This window comes from Schistocerca nitens, chromosome 7, assembly GCF_023898315.1.
Source record: "Schistocerca nitens isolate TAMUIC-IGC-003100 chromosome 7, iqSchNite1.1, whole genome shotgun sequence".
NCBI classification, from domain to species: Eukaryota; Metazoa; Arthropoda; class Insecta; order Orthoptera; family Acrididae; genus Schistocerca; species Schistocerca nitens.
Window position 1 is genome coordinate 290,369,558 of NC_064620.1, and position 24,640 is coordinate 290,394,197.

The 24,640-nt window shown below is 39.7% G+C and overlaps 1 protein-coding gene across 2 annotated transcripts; it reads left to right on the top strand.

Moving 5' to 3' along the window:
• The first annotated feature begins 10,653 nt into the window (after positions 1-10,653).
• Positions 10,654-20,866, top strand: LOC126194928 (RNA-binding protein Rsf1). 2 transcript variants are annotated; one of them, XM_049933308.1, is made up of 4 exons: positions 10,654-10,788; positions 18,780-19,341; positions 19,930-20,031; positions 20,429-20,866. In XM_049933308.1, the coding sequence occupies exons 2-3, from the start codon at positions 18,788-18,790 to the stop codon at positions 19,997-19,999; spliced, it is 624 nt and encodes a 207-aa protein (XP_049789265.1). In that variant the 5' UTR covers positions 10,654-10,788; positions 18,780-18,787; the 3' UTR covers positions 20,000-20,031; positions 20,429-20,866. The 2 variants fall into 2 exon arrangements, with proteins under 2 accessions (XP_049789265.1, XP_049789266.1); XM_049933309.1 differs by lacking the exon at positions 19,930-20,031.
• The last annotated feature ends 3,774 nt before the right edge of the window (positions 20,867-24,640 follow it).

Here is a 24,640-nt window from a genome sequence, read left to right on the forward strand (position 1 = left end):
GCTGCAATGCCATTCAGTGTCACTTGGCGGTTTTCCTTCACTATGGCTTCAACTGCTGCAATGTTCTGTGGAGTCACAACTCGTTGTGCCTGACCTAGACGAGGAACATCTTCCACTGAAGTCACACCATTTGCGAACTTCCTACTCCATTTGTAGGCTTGCTGCTGCGACAAACATGCATCACCGTACTGAACCTTCATTCGTCGATGAATTTCAATAGGTTTCACACCTTCACTATTCAAAAACCGTATAACAGAACGCTGTTCCTCCCTGGTGTAAGTAGCAAGTCAGTCGGCCATCTTTGTACTGATACGGCGACAGTATGTGTACATCTGCTCTATGCTGCCACCTACAGGCCATTCTGCACACTGTCTGTAGCACACTTACCAGATTACAGGGTAACGGCGAGAAATTTCGATTTGTTATTACAAATTTAAGGTTTTCATTTGACTTACCCTAGTAAGAAGGGAATGCACGTGAATTTATTATTGTCGGAGGAAAGGTCACTGCTCAGTATTGAACGTTTCTGAGAGGTTTTCTTTCTGAAGATGTAATTTACTATGTCCTGCTCATACCAATTATTGACTGCAATCGATTTAATGACTTTAAACTCAATTAGCTGATTGGTATGTGATAAAGGAGTAGTTACAAGACGGTGTATAGTGGAATGAAAAACGGTGGTTTATGAGCTCTCAGATATGTCAGATCAGTGGAGATGATGCTGTCTGAGTAAGTTTGTTTATGGAAGTCGATGAAACTGAAAGAATCATTTCTACAGAAATTTTTAAATCAGAAAAGTTGAGTTTCCCTTTTCATTTTGCAGGTCTTTTGTGAAACAAATTTTCTCATGGCAGTCGTTAAATGCATTGTTCGTCATCATTACCATCAAAAACAATGATAATATTGGTCAACATATCTCCCAAAAAACCGAATTTTTTGACGTTGTTCCGAATTGGAACTGAACATTCAAGTGAGTTGATGAAGACATCAGCCAAAATACCAGCAGGTGGACTTCCAAGAGCCAAACCATAAGGTAGAATATACATTTTTCGGTCGAATGTGAAGTAATTATATTTGAGAGCTACTTTTAGTAAAACGATGAGGTCAGCAGTGTGTATTGTACTCATTTTTATGTTGTAGTAGCTCTCTCTCAACGACAGCTATAGCTGTATCTACAGGAACATTAGTACACAGACTGAAAACATCGAAAAAGACCAACTTAGTATGAGCTGTGCACTGTATCATTTGAATTGTGTACATCTTTAATATTTTTAACAGAAAAATTTTGTTAAATGCAAAGGAATCTTTAGCTTTTAATGAAGACACCTTGCCATCATATGATGGGGGCCACCTATTCCATTCACCACAAGATGGATTGGTTGACCCTATTTATGAAGCTTGAACTGAGCACAGGTGGATTTGGATTCACGTTTATAAGCCACTTTTTTAAACTTAGTGAACATACTCTTTGCATTAGAGAAAATTTGCCTAAATTATTTTTGTCAGTTCAAGGTCGGTTCTGCAGTAGCCTCAACAGTGTCATTGTCCTCATAAAAATTTACCATTTTCTCTATATATTCTTTTTATGAGCAAAGACAACGATATTGCATTTATCACTTTTGGAAATTAAAGCATAATTTTGTTTCATCTTAATGTTCCTTCCTAATCCCTGTTCAGTAAAGTAAACATTGACCGACCTTATCCAGCTTAAGAGATTCCAAACCAAGTTTAAGGTCGACAATAAGGTTACAAATCACAGCCTCCTTAATTAAGACAAGACAGTTAATTGTACTTAAGCCCTTTATGTAACAATCGTCGGCCTACATGAAGCCGTAATACAGAATGTGTTCTCTACAGCCATTCTATCCACAGTCAGTCGGTAGTTAAAAATTCTTTTTTTCAACCTGGAACATGCGTCTCTGCTGTTTTTCTGAAATGGAAAAGTGTTGTTCGCCACAAAAACATACAGTAGGTTCTTTGACGCTTCAGGTAAGCAGCCAGGTTGTGGCGAGTTCAGATTCTTTTGTGGATTAATTCGCTTGTGGTCGCATTCTTGAATACACCGCCATTTGAAATTCTTTTTTGGCAGCCAATAGCTGCAAACAAAAAGCTGTAGGTGGCATCGAGGACAACAAGCAGCACTTAGCTAGATAACCATTTGTAACTGTAAAATTCGCCCTCACTAGCAACAGGACATTGTAGTACTATGCACTTCCCATCAATTGCTCCCGCACAAGGGTGAAACGAAGTACAGGGTGTACATTAAGTCCTGGAACACTTTCAGTTATTTATTGCACACGAACTGAGCATTGCACAGACGTCATACTTACTGCATTTTTAAGAGAAACTCTGACAGTTTTTTTACAAACATTCGATATGCAAACCATGAGTGACCCAGCAGATGTCAATACTGTAATCGAAGTCTTGCCATACCTGTCTACCCATCCCAGTATGGCATCATCGACTGTGGCAGTAGCTTCCCATATTATCTCCCAGAGCTCTGCTACATCACGTGGTAGAGGTGGTACATACACCAGATCTTTAATGTGTCCCCCCAGAAAAAGCTCACATGGAGTGAGATCTGGTGATTGGGGAGGCCCTTTCATGAAACAGCTCTCCCCTTCTGTAGCATAGCCGATCCACTGATGCAGCAGCTCCGTGATCAGGTACCCATGAACTTCACAATGAAAATGGGGTGGAGTCCCATCCTGCTGAAAGATGAACAGAGAGTCCGATAGCATTTGAGGTATCAACCACTGCTGCAACATGTTCAAGTAGGAATATTCAGTGATAGTGTTCTTGGCAAACAAGAATGTCCCGTACAGTTTTCGACATGACAAAGCACAAAAAACATTTACATTTGGGGAATCATACTCAAATTCAATGCATTCGTGTGGATGCTTTGTACCCCAGATTTGACAATTATGCCTGTTCACTTTTCCATTAGTGTGAAAAGTAGCTTCATAGATATAAATTAAGCGATCAACAATGCCATCCCTATCGTCATTCAATTGTTGCAACTGCGAACAAAAACTCAAAATGCTTGTCTTTGTCGTCGTCATTGAGCTTCTGCACTAGCTCCAATTTGAATCGTTTCACAGACAGCTTCTGTTGCAGTCCTTCCCACGCTGTCACTGGAGCCATTTCGTGTTCAGAGGATGCATGATGCACTGATTTCTTTGGACTCCTTATGAATATCTCCTGTACATGCTCCACATTCACTTCACTCACTCTGAGACACCCACTTCTCTTTGCCAAGCAAAAGCAACCCGTCGTAACTAATTTGTTGTGCCAGTGGTAAATGGCCTTTCTTGTTGCTGGCTTCTTAGTGTACTAGGTTGTAAACATCCATTGAACAGCGGTAGCACACTTGTTTTTGCCGAACTCCAACATACAGAAAGCTCGCTCTGCACCTGAACTCGCCATGTTTGCTACTAACATTGACCATTGGCAAATTACCAAACTACGCTGTGGCAGTATACATGAAAAAACTTTCAGGGCTTCTCTTCAAAATGACATATATATGATATCTGTACAATGTTTGGTTCTTGTGCAATAAATAATTGAATGTGTTTCTGGACTTCATGTACACGCTGTATTTGCGAGATCACACATACTATTTCATGTCAGTCGTTTTCAGTCTCCAGCATCGGAAAAAAAAGAAATTTGATTTCAGGTTCTGAATGATTTTCCAGAGGGAGGAATTGCAGATGAAGAGGACATTGCGGCCACTTCTACGTCGACTTCTCTACCTAGAAAATTAGGATGAGTGGGTGGAAAGCTAGAGAGTGAGACCTATAATGTTGCTTCCCAGTTATTAATTAATGTGCTGAAAAGAAAGAAAGAGTAGGTTAGTGGCGAAAGCAGTGCCTATGGCCAGTATGTGATATCAATGCTACAAAACCTGCCGCAGGTTTGCAAAACAAAAGCTATGGCAAAACTTAGTGATGTGATAAAATAACAATTATACTATTTTTTAGAGTTTGAAATCGTCAGTATGTGTAGATGCGTCAAGGGCATAAACAAGTAATGTTGATTCCCTTGTCATAGATCTGCATATCCAACACTGACGACACTGTAAAAGAAGTGATTTATGATCGGTGCCATATCATACAAAACAAATAAAAATGAGACAACAAGCTTATTTAATGATGTTCTTCATTTACTTACCTATACATAATTCTTCAGTATTTCCAGCAGTTCGCCATAAACTTCAAGTACTATTTGAGATATAGCTTGCTTCGAAATATGAAATAAATATGCAGGACTCTGAAATGAATCTCCTGTTGCCAAGAAATGAAGAGTAACAGTAAGTCTTTGGTTGAATGTAATATTTTCCAGAAATTTGTATCTTTTTTTAAAACAAATGATGCCACCATTTCCGCCAGAAATTCAAAGTAGGGAGGTGACATCTGAGTGAAATTGCGGAAACCAGATCCATCTTCCATAGTCAACTTCTTTAGTAAGCTATTCCCACCAGTATGTTTTCGTCCACCAGCGACGACGACACCTTTCATTTTGTTAATGTGAACCTTCAAGTATTAATAATGTAGCACCACATATCATTACACTTTCCTAGCCTCTGGAGATAAGACAAGTAGCATTGCAGACAATGCAGATACACAAGAAATGATTGTTTGCTGCCAGTGTGGACAAAGACAGAGACAAGCAACAAAATCAGAAACGTATTACCAAAACACTGTACAAAACATGTTTCCAATAGGAACATGATTCCAGCTTTAGCTTCACTGCGGAGAGGTACTGTGGCTCCACTTGTTTCAAAGATAAATTTGGGCTGAAGCATCCTGGGGACGCCATATTGGATTTCCTCAAGCTTATTCTTGGTGTTTTTAAATTATAACTTATGTCCTACGAATAAGTTGTTTTGAAACACAAACACATTGAGGATCTCTCGAAAAGATGTAGTTTGTTACAGTCAAATGTCAGGTGACGGCTTATTGACGTTTAGAGCTTTCAAGTGATCTACAGCACAGGACTAAGTTACATGTTGTACATAATCACTACGGTGTTCTGGGTATAGACATGGACTGACGAAACTGCAAATTGTCGTTTGCAATCCTGCAATCTGCAGGATTCTCATATTTCTGAAAGATATCAGGACTTTCCTTAGTAATTTAATGGAAGTGCAAGACAAAGTGTACCTATGAAAACAGTGGAGACACAGTATCTCTCATAATGCATATGTAAATAAAGGCACATGAAGCAGATAGCTCCAGTCACTACCTTCTCACAAGCGATGCTCACCTGTGTCTGAAATTGCACACACTGTGCCCTATCAGTACACATCCAGCCATGTATGTCTGTAATGTCATCAGCGTTTAGCTGAACACAAATGTGAAACATTGTGTCGTCAGTGGGAAGTCTCCTACTGCATTGTGCATGTGTCGTCCAATCCTGACCCTCTGACGATCTAAGCACAATTTGCGCAACTCTGACAGTCTTTATTTATATTAGGCCACATGAATATGTCCATCATCAGTTTGATGCTGGCGTTTATTTATGGATGAGCCAGCCTATGGATGCTGTCAAATAATTGCTGTCGCAATTTCTCAGGTACAAAAGGTCTCGGTTTTCCCTGTTATAAGACGCACTAAAGTCGCAAACGTTCACCAGCAGGTTGTATTTGCCACAGATGTAACCCGCATGTACTATCGCAACGGAATTTGGCGGGTTGTTGACCTCTCTCTTGCACAGCGGTTAACTCCTTGTAGTCAGTAGTCTGAGAGATCGATTCCAACTGCGACAATAAATCCACCACCACGTTCTTAGCTCTTTTCATATGTTGCAGGCTGTCGTGAATTGGGCGATGAATTCAAGCTGTCTAAATTGTCGTGGTGAGCAGCCATCCTTGCTCCTTCAGAAAGCGAAAGTAATTGGCTTGTGAACTGTGAAATACGTGAATGGTCTGGCTTCTACTTGTGGCCAGAAGTGCATGTGTGCGTGTATCTGACAGCTTCATAATTTTTTTCTGGCAGTAGTGGACACCGGAAGATTCCGAAGAAGATCACAGCAGAGAGGCCGAAACGTCGATTATTTTATAGGAAATATGACGCGGCCTAACACCCCAGAAGATTTTAACTTTAGTGACAGCGGCCACAAAAGCTTGCAGCCTTACATAAGCTTCATAAATTGCCAGCAATTCCCCATGGTAAGCACTCCATTTAATTTGTGACGACATGAGCTTACGAGAGAAGTCAGAGGCTGCCAGTGGCCTTCAATGTGCTGATGTAGAACTGCGCCAGTGGCTTGCTGACTGGCATCCATAATGATTGCCAGTTACACCTGAGGAATCAGGTGTGCCAACATGATTGCCTGACGTAGACATGCCTTGATCGTATCGAATGGCATCAGCATCTCTGGTGTGCACTGTTCGTTTGCTCACTGCGTCCTTAGCGGCTAGTGCTGACATCAAAAGTGCCTGGATGGCCGTCGCATTAGAGAGGTGTATGTAGAAATTAACTGCTCCAAGGAACTGGCGTAGTTGGTGATAATCGATGAGGCGAGCCATCTACTAAATAAGTGCAACTTTATCTTGCAGTGGGCTGATGCTGGCTGCTGTCACTGAGTAGCCCAAGAATGGCATCTGGCGTTGTTGAAGTAAACACTTCGATTCATTGACCAAATGTTATTTGCACCAATACGTTGGTAAACAGACTTTAGGTGCAGTTTGTGCAATTTATCGAGTTCCGAAAAGACCAGGATACCAGGATGCCGTCGAGGTGTGCAAAACAGTACAGTAAACCTGTAAGTACTTCGTTGACAAGCCGCTGCCTAGTTTGTGCCTCATTTTTCAAACCAAACGGCGTACGGAGGTATTCGAATAAGCTTAATGGTCTCCTGACAGCCGTCTTCGGTATATAGCAAGTGTGACTAGTATCTGTTGATATGCTTCCCGGCAGTCAATGACACTGCCAGCCCTTGTATAAAATCCCTAATGTGTGGTATCAGATAACGATCAGGAATGCTACGGATATTGAGTGCCCAGTAGTCTCCATATGGTCTCCAGATACCATCTTTCTTGTCTGCCACGTAAGTGGCAATTACCATGGGCTGCCGGGTCTACAGACGAGTCTTGAGCGCAATAGTTCTTTTAATTCTATCTTCGCTGTGTCGATAGGATCAGGAGCTAACCGGTGTGGGCGCTAAGACACTGGTTGACCAGGTGTAGTCCTGATGTGATGGACCGTGTTGTGCCTAACAAGGCACGGATTTGTAGTTTGCTATTGCGGCGTCACCTCCAGTCTCTTACCGACCGTCGGCAGATTACCCCTTCCTATGGTGCCTTTAATACACTGTGTATCCCAGCGGATGCTCGACGAGCCAATAGCTACTTCAGTTTTGCGTGATGTAACAAGAAATCGTCACCCAATATTGCGTTTGATACATTGGAAGTCACGAAAGTCCACGTTAAACGTTCTTGGAAACCGAGGTCTACATCTATCTGGCATTGTCCATAAGTCATTATTGACGTCTGGTTTGCTACTGTGACCTTTGACTGAGATGGAGGAAGCTTCGCATAGCAACTTCTAACAGGCAGTGCAGTGACGTCCGAATCTGAGTCGATTAAATAAGCGGTGCTGGATTTAAAGTCTGTGAAAAATAGTTGATGGGACAGCGGGGGTAAAGTAGAAACCTCACCAGTTGTTACCCATCATCGCTCTCACTCCGCAATGGTAGGCGCTGGTGTTCGAACTCGCGACCGGCGGCGGTAATTTCCAAGAATGTTTGTCTATCGAAGCCGCGGGCTCCAAACAATAGATATCGAACGTGCGATTCTAAATCGATCACGCGAATGTGTTGGCGGGTGTTACGATAAATTATTTGTGAGTTGCTAGGGAAATCCAAACGATTTATATCGATAGTGAGTGGGATGTTTGATACTGTACATGTTTCTTCGGCTGAATGCCTCACGTGGAAGAATCTAATTTCATGACTATCCAATGTAGAAAATTGTTTGAATTTTTGTTAGAAATATGGACTAATACCAGATGATAAAGGAGGAACTGTGTAGACTGTGGTGGGGCAAAGTCTATAAAAGTTCGTAAGAAGAGATCTGATAATGAAATACCTTTACAATTTCATTGCAGAAACTGTGGTGAACAAACGACTATCAGGAAGAATACATGGTTTGACTACTCCAAATTATGGATCCAGACCAGTATAATTCTTGTATTTTGCTTAACTGGGAACTACACCCTGTAAGCAGCAGTATCGGAAACTAACTTATCTACCAATACCATGTGCGTCTGTTTCGGGTTTTGGAGACAGGTGTGTTCTATAATAGTGACGAACAAGAGTGTACCAATCGATGGACCAAATCAAGCTGTTGAAGTGGACGAATCGCACATAGCACAAAGGAAAAATCAGAGAGGACGATCTTTAAAGATGAAATCAAACATATTTGGCCATTTGGTGGTATAGAACGAGAGTCCAGGAAGTGTTTTGTGGCAGGAGTGTTCTCCAGAGACAAGATAACTTTAGTCGGTTTGATAAAGCACTTTATACTGTCCAGTAGCAAAGTGATTACAGACAGCTTTCAGTCCTACAAGACACTGAAAGCAGAAGGGTTCAACGACGGGTTCGTCAAGCACTCTGTAAATTTTGTGTCTTTCGATGACCCCAGTGTGCACATGCAGAACACCGAATCACTGAAATCTTCCATTAAAAGTGAAGGGCGTCCATAGAAAGAGACCAACTCTAGTTGTTGCAGTATCGTATTTCCATAACTTGCAGTTACAAGAGAAAAATTGACGCATGTGGCATTCTACCCATATTTTTGCGTGACATTGGCAGAGTATACCCAGGTTACAGCAAAAAGGGAATGCTTCCCATAGCATATACATCAAAGGGACTTTCTCATGACGACAGCGTCGACGACGAGTAAGGTAAGTCGTTGCCTTTGTAATTAGAAGTATTTTAATAACGCTCTTCTTTTGTCATTGCTGTAGTGTCCATTATAAACATGGTAATAACGCCCGCCACCACAGCCGCGTGATGGATTTAGAATCGCACGTTCGATATCTATCGTTTGGAGCCCGCTGCTTCGATGGGCAAACATTGTTGGAAATTACTGCGGCGGCGCTGATCGCCTGCCGTCGTCGCCATCTGGGTGAGTATAGGGTGATGTGCAGTGCGACACCTTGTTTCTGAAGCGACGGTGGTACAAGCAAATACCCTCCTTAAACACGTTGCCATCTTCCTTGCTCTTCTTGTATGTGCCTGCCTTGCCTCCGAGCAATGTCGATATCTGTCGCCACAAGCCGTCAATGTGATTTCGTAGCTCGTCCAGTTGTTGCGTAAAGTACGGTTGTTGGCGTCGTTGGATCGCTGCAGCTTCCTGAAGGTATGCAGTGCTGCGTTCGAACGTCACAGACGACGTATGCCCTGTACCTAACGAGGCAGAGACCTTGTCAGCTACTGAGAGCAACGATGAAATATCGCGTGCGTCGGCAAGCTCCACAGCCGTTCTAACTGCTGCCCTTGGCAACTGTACATATTGCAGTGTCGTATCTGGCAACTCGGTGTCGTCGACTAACCTTCGCAGGTGCCGCCAAAATTCCTAAGGTGACATATCTCCTCTTTTTTCACCATATAGTACTTCTTGAACACGTTGTTCCGCCAGCCGACGTAGCCACTCAAGGACTAACTGTTTGAAATGCGTATAATTCTGCGTAGCGGACGGGCGGAGTAGTATATCTGCGCTGATCATTGTTGTTTTATTGTGGAGCACACTAATGGTGATCATAAATTTGGTATCTTCGTTTACAATGTCGTGGGGCTGAAAAGTCAGATCGAGCACTGTATACCATGATTCAGATTTATCAGGAATGAACTGCGGAGGATTTTTTTCATCTTGGTACTGTTATCCACCAATCGGACGCTGCTTGGTGCAATAGAAAAGTTGAGCGCAGCGTTTTCCTGGTTTTCAATGCCGCGTCGTAAATCTTCGATATACTTCAACAAAGCGTCGTCCCGATCCATAGCACTCGCGAATATGCCGACTCTACATTAGACGATTCACAACAGTACTGCGGTTGTTCATCTTCAACGGAGTTCAGTGTACGGGATCACCTCTTTAGTCAACTACAGCATATCTCTATCCTGTAAAGAGATTCAACAAAGTAGTTAGGCAATAACTTCTTATTTTTTAAGATCAAACATCATGAACTGAAAAATCTAAGCCAATACAAAGAATAGTAACATAAATCAAAGAGTAAAGAAGGTTGTCCGTGAGTCCGTCGCCACAGAATAATGCTGTGCTCTATTGTGCATTCACAGATGTTGTTCTGGTGACTCCCACCCCAGTAATGTGCCATGACATAAGATGATGAGACGTGACCTGTCGATCCATTGATGATCGGTTGCCGCCATTTGAAATGCATTTTGGAATGTTTTGTTCTGGCATGACTGCCTTTACACAGTTTCTAACTTTTCTAGTTATCGTGCCAGATGTCAAAATATTTTTCTATCATTTTTCCTTTTCTATCTCGACAGGACATTTCGGTCTTAAGACGAAATTGAGTCATCTTAAACATGTTGAAGACTCTGTTGATTTTTGTGATGTTGTGTTGTCATCTTTAATGTCTGCCCTAGATGTTAAATGTGTGTATCTTTGACACTGAAGTTCTTTGCTCTCTCCTGCATTATCGATTTCCGTTTGGTTAGCGGGGGGAATTTGGTCTGAATTCATTCTATTGAATTTTGCTGAAGTGGTTGCACGTGGGTTGGTGTAAAGAGTATAAATACATTTTGGGGCGCTTCTTAAAGGTATCAATATTTTGTGTTCGTCGTATGTAGTGTATTTTGTAAGTATTATATTTTTATTATTGCACCGGTTGGAAATGCTCACAGAGTTTGAAATAGGCCGCCATTTTGGCTTCGTTAAATAGCCGGACTATTCTATCTATTGTAACTTGTGGACTGTTCAGAAACTGTATTTAACTGCAAACTTGAGTTTTTCGTGAACATCCGAAAGAGTATTTATTCATGGTGGTTGTTCGAAGTTTAAATTGGCGGCATGCCTTGTTTCATTTCAAGGAAGTCTTCCTATTTTTGAGTTTTGTACGCTCAGCTGGAAGATGTTGGTAGTTCTCCGTCGAATATGTGCTTTTTATTGCCAAGTATGTGTTCATTTTGCGGTTTGTTTTTTGTCCCGAAGAAAAATTTCCCGCCGCTGCGCCGTCGTATTAATGTCTTGCATTAGCGCCATTTTCGTGTGTAGGAACAGAATTATCGGAACGTAGATTTAGCGTTTTGTTGCCAAAAATTTGACTTTCCTGTTAATAATTCGACAATAGTAAATAATTGTCTGCGTAGCTACTTTTTTAAACAATTTCATGTTATTTAAAGAATGCTATACCTATTATTTGGAGTTTGTTCGGAGATTAATAATTGTTGATTTCATTGTACTTGAACTCGTTAAGTGGTACACTTTGTAGATTACGATTCCCGCATTTGCGGTTGAAGTATGCTACAAATATACAGCATCGTTTCCAATTTTGATAAATTGATTCTTGGCATACTTGGTTCTTGCAGTTACCAGATAGTGTTCTGGCATTCGTTTCAGTCGGCACTTAAACGCAATTTTTTCCTTATTAGAGATTCAATTTCGTATTAGTTTAAACGAAAGTAGGGATTATTAATATGTTGGAAAGTGGTTGAAAATGCTTCGCTAACGTTCTGCTGTACTATTAGTGTTTAAAAATCGTGGGTGTTGACGAGTCTGCTAGTTGCTTGTCATAAGGATAAACCATAAATGAAAAGCAATGTCTGTCTGTAATTTCAAGGAGCCGCCATCCCCTTAGCCCTTTTTTGTCACACACATCTTGTAACATTCCATTTCTCATGGTCTAGATTCTGTTTGAGTTTGTGAAATGACTTAAGATATATCTGCAGCTTAACATGATATGTAGGTTTGTTATGTGTAATATTTAGCTCAGTGTAGTAAACTCAAAATACTGCATTATAGAATAGTGTGTAGCAAGTTGTTTGCAAAGTGTTTGTGGTATATACATGAAATGAATGTGGTACTTTAGTCACTATTTTAACAGTTCATGTACGTGGTAGGGGTAGGTGTTACCACACTACTCTCGGTTGTGGTTTTCATTGTGCTTGGCTTGTGAGCTGTGAAGTCAATTCTTTCCGAAGTGTATGTAATTGCTGAAAGCTTGCTGGCAACTATCTTATCACTGACGTGGATCAATTAAGATTTTCTTCTGATCCCTAAGGCATAATGTGCAATACCATGTTAATGATTTGAAATTTGACTGCAGCTATATCTTCGTCTTGGCATTTGCCTGTTATGTAGAACTTGAGGGAATTGACCACATTTGAGAAAATGCACTTGGCACAAAATGTTATTTGTTACCAGTAATTTGTAATATGTCTACCTGCTATTGAGCCATTATATAGGTGTGGGCTGTATTTTCAAGGTAGTATTGGTAACCTGTTATTCCTGGCATCTGCTGATTTAGACAGCTAAAGAGTTCCCAAATTCTGTTGGCATATATAAATATTGGGTATAGTGTTTTTAAAAAAATTGTATGTGTTAAAAGGAATGGTACCTAGTTTTCCTAAGTATGATCGTCCATAATTAGTTGGTCGTATAATTAATGGCATATACATAATGTTTTAAGTAATATTATAAGAATGTCATGAAGTGGAAAACGTAATTTCTAGCTTTACTTTTTCACTGTATATTAAAGGTGGCATCATTTGAGTAAGGAATCGCCATGAGAGGTCAGCCTAGTGCAGCAGTTGTTCATGTGAAATTCATTGGGCTGTTGCTTGTAGACACGTGCGATGTCAGTGCTCTGTCAGTGCTCTTGAAAGAGAGCTGTGGCAGTGCTGCAGCTGTTTTTGTTACCGCATAGTGATTTGTGAAGGTGGAAAAATAGATATTCGAGCAGTGATTAAGTACTTTGTAAAGAAAGGTATGAAAGCAAAGAACGCTCGTGCAGATTTCCTTCATATTAAATTATTGCCAAGTGGACGAATGAATTTAAATTTGGTCAGGAGAGCTTAGAAATACATTGCAAAAGTGCACAAAGTGGCTATGGAGGATGGCCGATTGAAAGTGCGTGAAATTGTCATGCTTGCCAGATCTCATGTGAGAGGGTGTATCGCATTTTAACTGAAAAATCAGAAATGGAAAAAATTATATGCAAGATGGGTGACGAGACTGTTGATGCTGTATCAAAAATGCATGAAAATGGCATGGGCCGGTATTACACTATCAAATTTCTTTGTCAAAGATTTGATCAAAGATGTTATCCAATATTGCGTCCAATATATTTGACAAAGATCTTTGATGTAGTGCTACAAGGGGTATTACACTGTCATCAAATTTTTCGTCAAAGTTCAAGATGGCTGACAACAACTTGTTATTAACCGCAGCAGTTCTACGTACTCAAATTGCATTGTGTGCACATGCGGAAAAGAAGTGGGGGGAAAAAATGGAACCATACATACGAGGTTGACAGTCTTAAGTCCTGGGATTACAGCTTGATAATAAATTCAGTTGGGAGGAGCACACCACAGAACTGCAGAAATGCCTTAACAAATCTGTATTTGCAATTCGAGTGTTAGCAGACGTAGGCAACATAAAAATGAAAAAGCTTGCATACTTTCATTCCATAATGTCATATGGGATAATATTTTGGGGTAAATCTTGAAGTCAAACAAAAGTTTTCAAGGTCCAAAAGCGTGTAATACGTATTATTTGTGGAGTAAATTCACGGACCTCCTGCAGAAACCTCTTCAAAGAACTGGGTATACTAACTACTGCCTCGCAGTATATTTACTTCTTAATAAAATTTGTCGTAAATAATATATCTCTTTTTCCAACAAACAACTCAGTTCATACATACAATACCAGGAACAAAAATGATCTGCACAAGGACTTAAAAGCACTTACTTTAGTTCAGAAAGGGGTCCACTACTCAGGAACACTCATCTTCAATAATTTGCCAGGAAACATAAATTTAGTTAGAAATAAAGATCAGTTTAAAAGGAGCCTGAAAGACTTACTACTGGCCAACTCCTTCTACTCCATTGGCGAAATTTTTAATAGAAACAAATGTATTTATTCATACTATTAGTATTTTTATTTCAGCTTTAAAAAAAATCGACATGTTCCACATCCACGAGGATCTCCTCAGCACGGATCTATGGAACGAAAAATTAATCTAATCTGGGTGAAGCCGTGGGTTTTACGACGACACGATAAAAGCATTCAACAAAACTTGTTACGTGAGCTTACAGTGGAAGACGTCAAGTCGTACATCAATTACTTAAGAATGGATGAGCATACATTTATGTATGTGCTCAATGAAGTGTATCCTCATATCACAAAGCACAATTTTCACTTAAGAACTGCTACATCTTCAGAAGACAGGCTCACTATAACACTCCGATTCCTTGCTACAGGAGAGGGTTATGTTAGGTTAGGTCAGGTCAGGTTAGGTCTCCAATCTTCTTAATCTATTTTTGTATTCAGGGTGCCTCACGTTGTAAAGCGCCTCATCAGCTTCAGACATCTCTATTAATTCTGTAGTTGTCGGCACACACCAATTGTATTTACCGGCAATGGTTATAAAAACACTACAGACGACAGAACGCTGCAGCGATGCTAGCGCTCCGCGTGGTAACATGTCGCAGTGAACAGAAGACAAGCGATTTCTTTGATCAAATATACGGCCTCTGCCTAGATTTGATCAAATATTGGACGACATTTGTCAAAGATCCCTATTACACTATCAAATATCTTTGACAAAGATATTGGACAAAGAAATTTGATAGTGTAATACCGGCCATGGCAAAATTACTCAAAGTATGAATTGTCACACCTACCTTATTCACCTGATCGGCTCTGTCAACTTCCACCTCTTCCCAAAACAAAATTTTTCTTGGTGGATGAAGATGCACTTCAAATGAAGAAATGATAGCTGGAGTCGACAGCTATTTTGATGGCCTGGGGGAAACTCATTTTAGACATTGGATCAAGGCACTGGAACATCACTGGACCAAGTGCTTAAACTACAAGGAGACTACATTGAAAAACCACCCTCTTATTATAGTGACAAATTAAGACTTCAGGCACGGGTCAATATGGATTCTGCTGTAGCAGACGATTGTTTGATTCATGAGTTGGACATCACTTATAGCAGACGATTGTTTGATTCATGAGTTGGACATCACTTATAGCAGACGATTGTTTGATTCATGAGTTGGACATCTCTTGTAGGTATAGGGTTTGTTAGAGTGAAACCATTTTCAGACACTGTCTACTGTGTATGCACAGCCTTGTTATAGTTTAGACTGTCAGAACACTTTGGGTTTACTGGAACGTACATTTTGTGTGTGTGTGTGTGTGTGTGTGTGTGTGTGTGTGTGTTTGGTCAGGTTCAGTGTTAGTTGTTGTCATTGACGTTTTCATGTTGCTCTAATATTTCTGATTTAAAGAATGGAATAGTGCATCTGGTACATACATATTTTTTCATAAATAGCACTGTGTTCAGAATTAATTCTGTGTAAGTTGCAAATCTTGACTAAGGTTGTGTGTCTTGTCTTGCACTGTAAGTACTGTGGTCTTTTTGAGGTTGTAAGGTACTGTATTGTGTGCCCTATGCTATGCAGAAAAACACCCACCATGTGAAATTGCATGAACAGTGTATAATGGAGGTGCACAGTGCGTTACAACCTCAGAAAGATAACTTGTGCAAGACAGGCAGTGCAACACACAATACTAATATAAATATTTGCTCATGACAATGAGAAATTGTTGAAACATGTTGATCTAAGCATGAAAGTACATGTAAGTGGTGCAGCGTTTCATTATTTAATGAATGAGTGAATGGCAGTTGCAAGCTTTCCAAAAATACCAATTGTGATGAATGAAATAGTCACATTTCTGCTTTCCACTTATTAGCACTTTTTGGAGAAGCAGTGATACAAAATGGCAACTGAAACTCTTAATTCTTTCTGACACCACTTGAAACAGTACCTGGTTTTCTTTTACATATTTTGATTGTATGCATATGATAAATTTGATAAGCATGTCTCATTAATAATGGTAACATTGTTGTTGATTGACAATACATTGCAGATAGTATCAATCGTAATAAACTACACTGAAGTAAATTCCCAAACATTACAATTGCTGGAAGTTATCTAATTTGAAGAAAAATTATTGTTGGTTTAATTAGTGGGGAGTGGCTGCGATGTGCTTAATGGTTTCACTGTGTGTACAGTGTAGCACGTTTATTTCTATCTGTGTCCTCTCTAAAGTGAGCCATGTTAATGTGTGCATGTCATGTATAGCAATGTATATAGTATGAGACCCTAACTTACTAGCTTTTGTTGTTAGATCCATGCATGGAGAGGGAAAATTTCATTTTGAAAGTCATTACCAGAGGATGCGGTTTGGTGCCCCAGGGTTTATATGTGGAACTGATTTCTGCAGAAAAATCCATCAAGGGAATGAAATTACACTATGGTGTTTCAAATTTTTACAAGGTTGAGATATACTGTTCCTTCAAAAGCTTGGCAGTGGTCAATGAGAGTGCTAACAGATTGAACAGACAAGGCTCTGTGTGTGTGTGTGTGTGTGTGTGTGTGTGTGTGTGTGTGTGTGTGTGTCTAGAGAATGTCTTTGAGGCCAGCCAGAATAATTTCCTCTGATCAGTTGAAAATAGTTGCAACTATTCATTGGCTGCCACTTGAACAATGAGTGGTTTGTTAACTAGTCACAAACCATGGGCACTGGAAGAATGCCTGTGTTTGAATTCATTTGTATGGTTCCAATGGTTGCAGCTGTATCTTAATTGAACCTATAACAAATTCTTTACTTTGTGGGAAAACATTTTTTCTTTGATGAAAGAACATATTTTATTTGTGTGAACTATGATTTTAGATATAATTTGTATTGCAAATGGTAAAAACATAATTAATTTTTAGATCCTGAAGCATTCATGTACAGTTTGGGACAAATTGGGCAGTAGTGCACATCGTGCCATTTTTGTGCATAATTGCATACATGGCTGTTTTGTTAAGATTTTACAATGGGAGGAGAGGTCTCAAGATAGTAATAAAAGCTTTCTTCTGCTTGTAAGTGTCCATGCTATTACTCTTTTTGGTTGTCTCATAGATGTTTTCCTTTGGTTTTGTCCCTAAGTGGAATGTTTCTTACCTCAGGCTTCAATTGATAATCATGTGTTACTGTTATTTCTCCACTTCCAACTTCCACTGGATACTAAGTCACTGAGTTATTTAATTAGCCGTGTACTGTTTCATCAACCCACTTTTGTTGGTTGATTTGGGTGATGAGACCAAACAGTGAGGTCAATGGTCCCATCGGATTGGGGAAGGAAATTGACAATGCCCTTTCAAAGGAACCATCCCAGCATTTGCCTGAAGTGATTTAGGGAAATTATGGAAAACCTATATTAGGATGACCAGATGTGGATTTGAACTGTTGTCCTCTCAATCCAATTTATTGATCAATCATCTGACAGACCTGTGCAATCATAACTAAGACTCCTCGCTAACAGCTGCTGGTCTACTGTATTTCCAGCAGTGCTAAACACAGGACAAAACCCACTCATTCTTGTGGCCAGAGATTTGTCAACTAGTTTATGCTATGCTCCTGTAGGCTTTTGGTTGAGCTGAACGAACTAACCTTACAGGTTAGTTTCCAAGGAACTTCACTCCATCTGTAGTGCCTGTGCTTAACCATCTTTAATTGAAGGTGATTTGTAGACAAAAAGAAGTTAGTTTTAAATCTTAGGTATCTCAAATAGTATTGCCAGTTTCCACTACAGTAATCAAATGGTATTAATACAGTACATAGTAACTACAATGAACAGGGCCAGAGGCACTTAAGAAGTTAACTCTGGTCATGTTTTAGCTACTTACTAGCAACCTTACACTGATGACTTGATAACTCAAACTGATACCATTACAGTTAACCGAGGCATTTTTGAGACAGTCTATGGTTCCTTAAGGCACTATGCTCATTGTATCAGGGAATTTGCCCATACTTGGCACATTGATTAATTTCCAAATGACTCACTTTGCTCTTAATGGTGTTAAAGAAAAATTGGCCATGCTATAAAGGAGGCTGGACCGTTAATGATAAGATGGCGTATGCTGTTAAACACCATACACTTTAAAACATGCCAACTGGTGACTTAACAGTTTCTCATTATTGGTGTATGGTCAGAATTTTCTTTTGCAGATGCCGACTAACTTAGATCACAGGTTGTGCAGGTTTCAAAAGTGCAGTCAGATTAAAAGTAAAATCACTGTATGAACCAATAAGCATGGCTTCTGGGAGCAGTTCGCTTGTTTTGGCTGTGACAGTCAATCTTGAGGTTTTAATTACTTTGGTGTGGCTGAACCCCAACCTTCCATAGCTTTTCTTATCAAAACTATGATGTGATGTGCATTTGAGTGGTTCTGCTGGTGCAGGATTTTCTCATAGTGTACTTCATGTATGAGTAGTTTAAAAGTATATGTCAAGTTGTCATGTGCAGGTTGCAGTGCATGATTGATAAATTATCAGTGCAATGCTTGCCAATTTTATTTGCAGATTTTGACATAATTTGCAGTTTAATCTAAAATTTGATACATATACTGTCATATAGATATATAGCTATCAATCTGTAGATCCTTAGTGTAATGTTTATTCCATTGAATTGGTGGATTGCAGTATATGGTGTTCATGCAAATTACCTTGATTGCTAATGTTCTGCTTTCAGACCGAGATATGAGTTCAGAAGGATATCAGCAGAGGGGAACGAGAGTGTATGTGGGAGGTTTAAATGAATCGATTAAAAAGGAAGATTTAGAAACAGAATTTGAGAAATATGGGAAATTGAACAATGTCTGGGTAGCATTCAATCCACCAGGTTTTGCTTTTATTGAGTTTGCAAATGAAGGTGATGCAGAATCTGCCTGCAATGACTTGAATGGCTTTGCATTAAATGGCTCAAAATTGAGAGTAGAGATTTCACGGGGAAGGGGCCGTGGAGGCAGAGGTGGATTTCGTGGATCAGGGGGTGGTGGTAGAGGATTTTTTGGGAGGGGAGGCTCTAGGGGCTCATATGACAGAGGTAGTTTCCGCGGAAGCCGTGGTAGGGGATCTTCAAGAGGACGCTACGGAGATGACGACTACAGTTCCAGCCGTGGCAGCTATGGAGGAAGCAGAGACTACGAACGTGATGGAGCTCGTGGATCTGGCTACAGGGTTTCAAATAATTACTACGGTGGTGATACTGGCTCATCGAGGTATCGCAGTCGCTCCCCAGTGGGGCGTGGCAGGTATTTATCCAACCAACAAACCGGTCTTCGTACATGAAATTTAGTATTGTCATGAGACAGTTTGCGGGTCCTAGTTGGTGCTGATGTCAGTTCTTAAGCTGAAGCTCCTTCGACATTATTTATTTCAAGTATGGAGCAAGCATGGACCAATAGTGCAGAAAAAGCTGGTAATTGCAGGTCCATGTGAATTTAAAAAAAATCTTCGATTAGTAAAATATAATTGTTGGGTTTGAGGGACAAGGCAAGGACAGTCTCATGGCATATCACTGTACTTCTTTCTTTAAGAAGTGCTTGAAACCCAGGCAAACTTGTCACATGTATCATATTAACATTAAATGTCAGCAAACCATCATTGTTGGTGTAGTTTGTGAGAGTGATCAAAGTTAAATCTGCTGTTTATGTGAAATTCACACTTTACTACTGTGATATACAGACCTATCATCAATGAAGGTTAATCTGTTTGCTATCATGAAATAACTTCGTTTGTAAGAATTATGTGCTTCGCTGTTGGAATTGAACTGTGCTTCGATATATTTTGAGTGCTAGTAGATGACTGCCCTCCTACGAATGTTACTGCGAATATTTCAGCTCCAGGGACTATGGGAGTGCTGATGGTTCATTTGGCTACGGTGGTAATCGATCAGGCGACGGATACTAAAGCAGTCTGCGATGAAAATGGAAGGACTTAAGGTACAACGAATTTTTTTTCATATGTTGGTAGCGAAACATTTTGCTGCCATTCCTACGTGTTCTGAAACATGTGGTATCGTTTCCATCTGATGGGAGTCCTAAATTACAGTATTTATCTCAATTCAGTAGAAAAAATATTGTTGTAGTTCCTTTATGTAGTCATCCAGTAGTTACTGTTCCATTCTAATCCTAAAAAAAGTGATTCTTGTTTCCTTATTATGCATGTTACTAATCTGGACAGGATACTTTAAACCTTTTAACACGCATGGCTCATATGCATGGAGATAAGTTAGTATACTTCAAGCAGAATTTGGAACTAAATTGTTTATGCCTTAGCTTTCTAAAACTATGATGCTGAGTGATCAAGGAAGTGTTTTGTATCTTGCCATGTTTGCAGTCCCTTTCCTTCACGACCACATTTTTGATCGTCGAGAGAACGGGGCACTATCCAACGACACCACTTTTGTGGTCGATAATTTCGTCACGTTAAGAGCTTCGAGATTGTAACCGCATCCAAAAAATGATCTCCGAGTTCATCTGAATAGCCCCAATGTGTGGAAGAACTGCCCAAAATGTTTTATTTGTGAAGTGTTGATTACTGAAACAAGAATTAAGGAATGAACATTATAGGTTTACTCATTCTGTGTTAAGTTTTGAGTGTATGGACAAGCTTAAATAACAGTTGCTATGTCATGCAGCTTCCCATTTTTCACACATTATCATAACTTTTTTATATTTCATTCTTTCACCAAGTAACTTCAGTGTTAAGATTAATGGTATTACTAAAACATAGTTTTCGTGTTTAGTGTTGAATAAAGTCCTTCAATGTGAGAAAGTTCAATTTTGATTTAAGAGCCTGGACCATTGGTCATGAATCCTTTGTGTATTTCATTACAGTGTGGAGTTGATACTAATCTTTGCAGTCAGACATTAGGTATGTAGTTCATTAAGTCATTAGAAAACTCATTTATATGCAGATACCTACATCTTTACATGCTGTATCAATTTGACACCCTGTAACATGTCTGGTGAGTATTAGATATAGAAGTTATATTTGCAGTAAAATCTACCTGTTTCATCCGGATTAAGCTGTAATAGATCAAAAAGCCACACATTACATGCAGTATAATTAACAACTGTGCAGTTGGTGCATGGTCCTTGCCAGATTGCAGTGAAATACACCAGGACAAACATGCCCACTAGAAAGCACAATGCTGTTTTACAATTAAATTATTGTATGTTAGATGAATGTGGATGGATGCAGCCTTGCAAATATAATTGGTGTCTGCTTCACATTAAAGTTGATTGGGAGGAGTCCCACATGTGTGCTAGTACTGACGTTAATGGTGAAACAGTTTTTTCTAAGCTATCAAACTTTTGAGGTCTTCAGAAGATACTATGCTTCAGTTAAAGTGCGCGTCATATATCTTGGCGGCCGAGTTTAGGTTCGTTCTGCGCATCTGACGTCACAAAACACAGTCAGCCAATGAACAGAGAACGACGTTGCCAGATCTCGCTGCAGTGCAGAGCACGGACGAGTGTCTTCAGTTTTAGAAACGTTCAGTCATAAATAAAGTAATAGAACAAAAGCCATGTCTTGATAGCATACTTTTTTATAGAAAGTTTGTAAAAAGTGTTCTTTATACCAATTGCTTCATATTATATTAATTAATTAAACCAAACAAGCAATAAGACTCCTAATTCAGGCGATAACAAGGGAAGGTGTTTGTATCAATCTCACGAACCGCTTTTTCGCAATAAAGAACAGCGGTAATTGTTTATTTCCTATTGTACTTCGACGAAGCATGAGTAATTCATAGTCATACCAATAGTGTTTGTCAGTATTTTGCTTGACGTATTAGATTCCTTATGGAGTATTACTGCCACGCGAGCTGCGATAGCGTAACGGTTAAAGTGCTGAGCTACTAAGTGAAAAGTTATGAGTTCAAACCTTGTGTTGTGCAAAATTTTTTCTTTATTTAAAAACAATATCGAAGTGTCTTACTTCAAGAATTTTATTCATTTGAATGGAGTTTTTTGAAATTTCTAGTGCTTTGTCTCTTCATTAACCCTTTCGCTGCTGCAGACACGTGTTCCCCGCATTCCGCGCTGTGCGCGATTTCGTCATCACTGCACTGCTTGCCTGTACAGACACACGGTGTTCCGACTGCTTTGACACACTTCATCATTCGATTTCACAAAAACTATTTGCCCCAAAAATTTGATTTTTACACATCATCTTGACTGATGCCTTCCGCCCATAAATGACTAAATTTTGTTTCGATGTTCAACGCAGTTATTGTGCAGCATTAAATGTAGTAAACCATTGCACGGAATTTTGAAGAGTTTGCAGAGGTAAAAGTCCATAGCGTACACTTTCCGTATGGTCGATTTTAGTTGCCACAATGTTGAGAATGAAATGTGGACAAGATACCTAATTTTCATATAAAATTTACTGTATAACAATATCTCATTTAATTTAAGTATCACATAGGTGTCGTATGTAATATTGAGAAATATTCCATCTTTCGCGACTGTAATAAAAGTTTTATTTACACCAGGCGCTTTTGGCTTTATTTTAAAGCACTTCAATCAATGAAAGGTATGGTACATACACAATGGTACTAATGTTCTCTTTCTTGTTTTTGTTCCACAGTCGCAGTTTTACCTATGGTACTGAAATATATTCCTCTTCTGCAACTGTAATAAGCGACTTATTTAGACCAGACGCGTTTCTCTTTTGAAGCATCTTCAGTGGACAGTATTTTGTCTCCTCCATTGCCAAGTCACCTTTCGTAGTTTTGTGCTGCTGTAACACAATATTCAACGTTTTTGTCGGCTGATCAGTGTTTTAGCAAATAAATGCTGTTTGTGTGTGCCACACACAAAAATTATTTTTGACATAGCTCAGAGCACTTCACTGATACACAGTATATTCAAGTCCTAATGTTTTTGTAAGTCCACAGTTTTAATGTATTTTGTCTACTTCCTTTTGATTGATTGAAGTGCTTTAAAATAAAGCCAAACGTGCCCAGTGTAAGTAAAACTTTTGTTACAGTCGCGAAAGGTGGAATATTTTTCAATATTACATACGACACTTATGTGGTACTTAAATTACATGAAATATATAGGTATCTTGTCCACATTTCATTCTCAACATTGTGGCAACTAAAATCGACCATACGGAAAGTATACTCTATGGACTTTACCTCTACAAACTCTTCAAAATTTCGTGCAATGGTTTACTATATTTAATGCTGCATAATAACTGCGTTGAACATCGAAACAAAATTAAGTCATTTATGGGGGGAAGGTATCAGTCAAGAAGATAGGTAAAAATCTAATTTTTGAGCCAAATAGTTTTTGTGGAATCGAATGATAAAGAGTGTCAAAGCAGTCGGAACACCGTGCGTCTGCACAGGCGAGCAGTGCAGTGGCAAAATCGCCCACAGCGCGGAATCCGGGGTGCACGTCTCTGTAGCAGCGAAAGGGTTAATGCGGCCGTGGTGGCTTTACTTCATGAACTGCGCGCTCCCCCCTAAACGTAAGCTTGCGAACTATGCTATACTATGGCGCTGCTTCTATTGGCGCGTGCGTCGTGTGCAACTGGCAACGCAGCAATCTCCCGCGTATGGGCGGGCATGCGCGAGCCGCCAAGATAAAAGAATTGAACTATAGTGAGTATAGAAATTGATTTGTAAAGGTGTAGTGTCCTTGCGGTAATAAACAAATCATTAAATTTGTAACATACTGATTTCCACACCTAACACAGTAGCAGTTCCAGTGTGTATTGTCAGAACTGTGGCTTAAAAGCTTTTCAGTTAGAATGTGTATCGTCCATTAGAAATTCAGATTAATTTTGCTTTAAAGAGTTGATTCTTTCCCTTTAATTGTGCTTTAAGGGGTAGATCATTTCCCTTACATTTCAGATATGCACATGTATCGAAGTGCACTGATGGTTTACACAACAGTATTACAAACTGTGATACGAAGTGTTGCTGTCCGTGTTTTTATTGTAAAGCAGATTTAATTGCTGGGTGATGACATTTCTGGGCCCAGTGTTTTGCAGAGCAATCATGTAAACAATTTCTTAAAATTTTTGTCCACTGATACCATGGACCTTGCCGTTGGTGGGGAGGCTTGCGTGCCTCAGCGATACAGATGGCCGTACCGTAGGTGCAACCACAACGGAGGGGTATCTGTTGAGAGGCCAGGTGAATGTGGATTGGGGGGAAGAAATGAAAGAGGAAGCCGCCTTGTAGAATTTTGCACAGAGCATAACCTAATCATAGCTAACACTTGGTTCAAGAATCATAAAAGAAGGTTGTATACCTGGAAGAATGCTGGAGATACTAAAAGGTATCAGATTATATAATGGTAAGACAGAGATTTAGGAACCAGGTTTTAAATTGTAAGATATTTCCAGGGGCAGATGTGGATTCTGACCATAATCTATTGGTTATAAACTGCAGATTGAAACTGAAGAAACTGCAAAAGGGTGGGAATTTAAGGAGATGGGACCTGGATAAACTGAAAGAACCAGAGGTTGTAGAGAGTTTCAGGGAGAGCATAAGGGAACAATTGACAGGAATGGGGGAAAGAAATACAG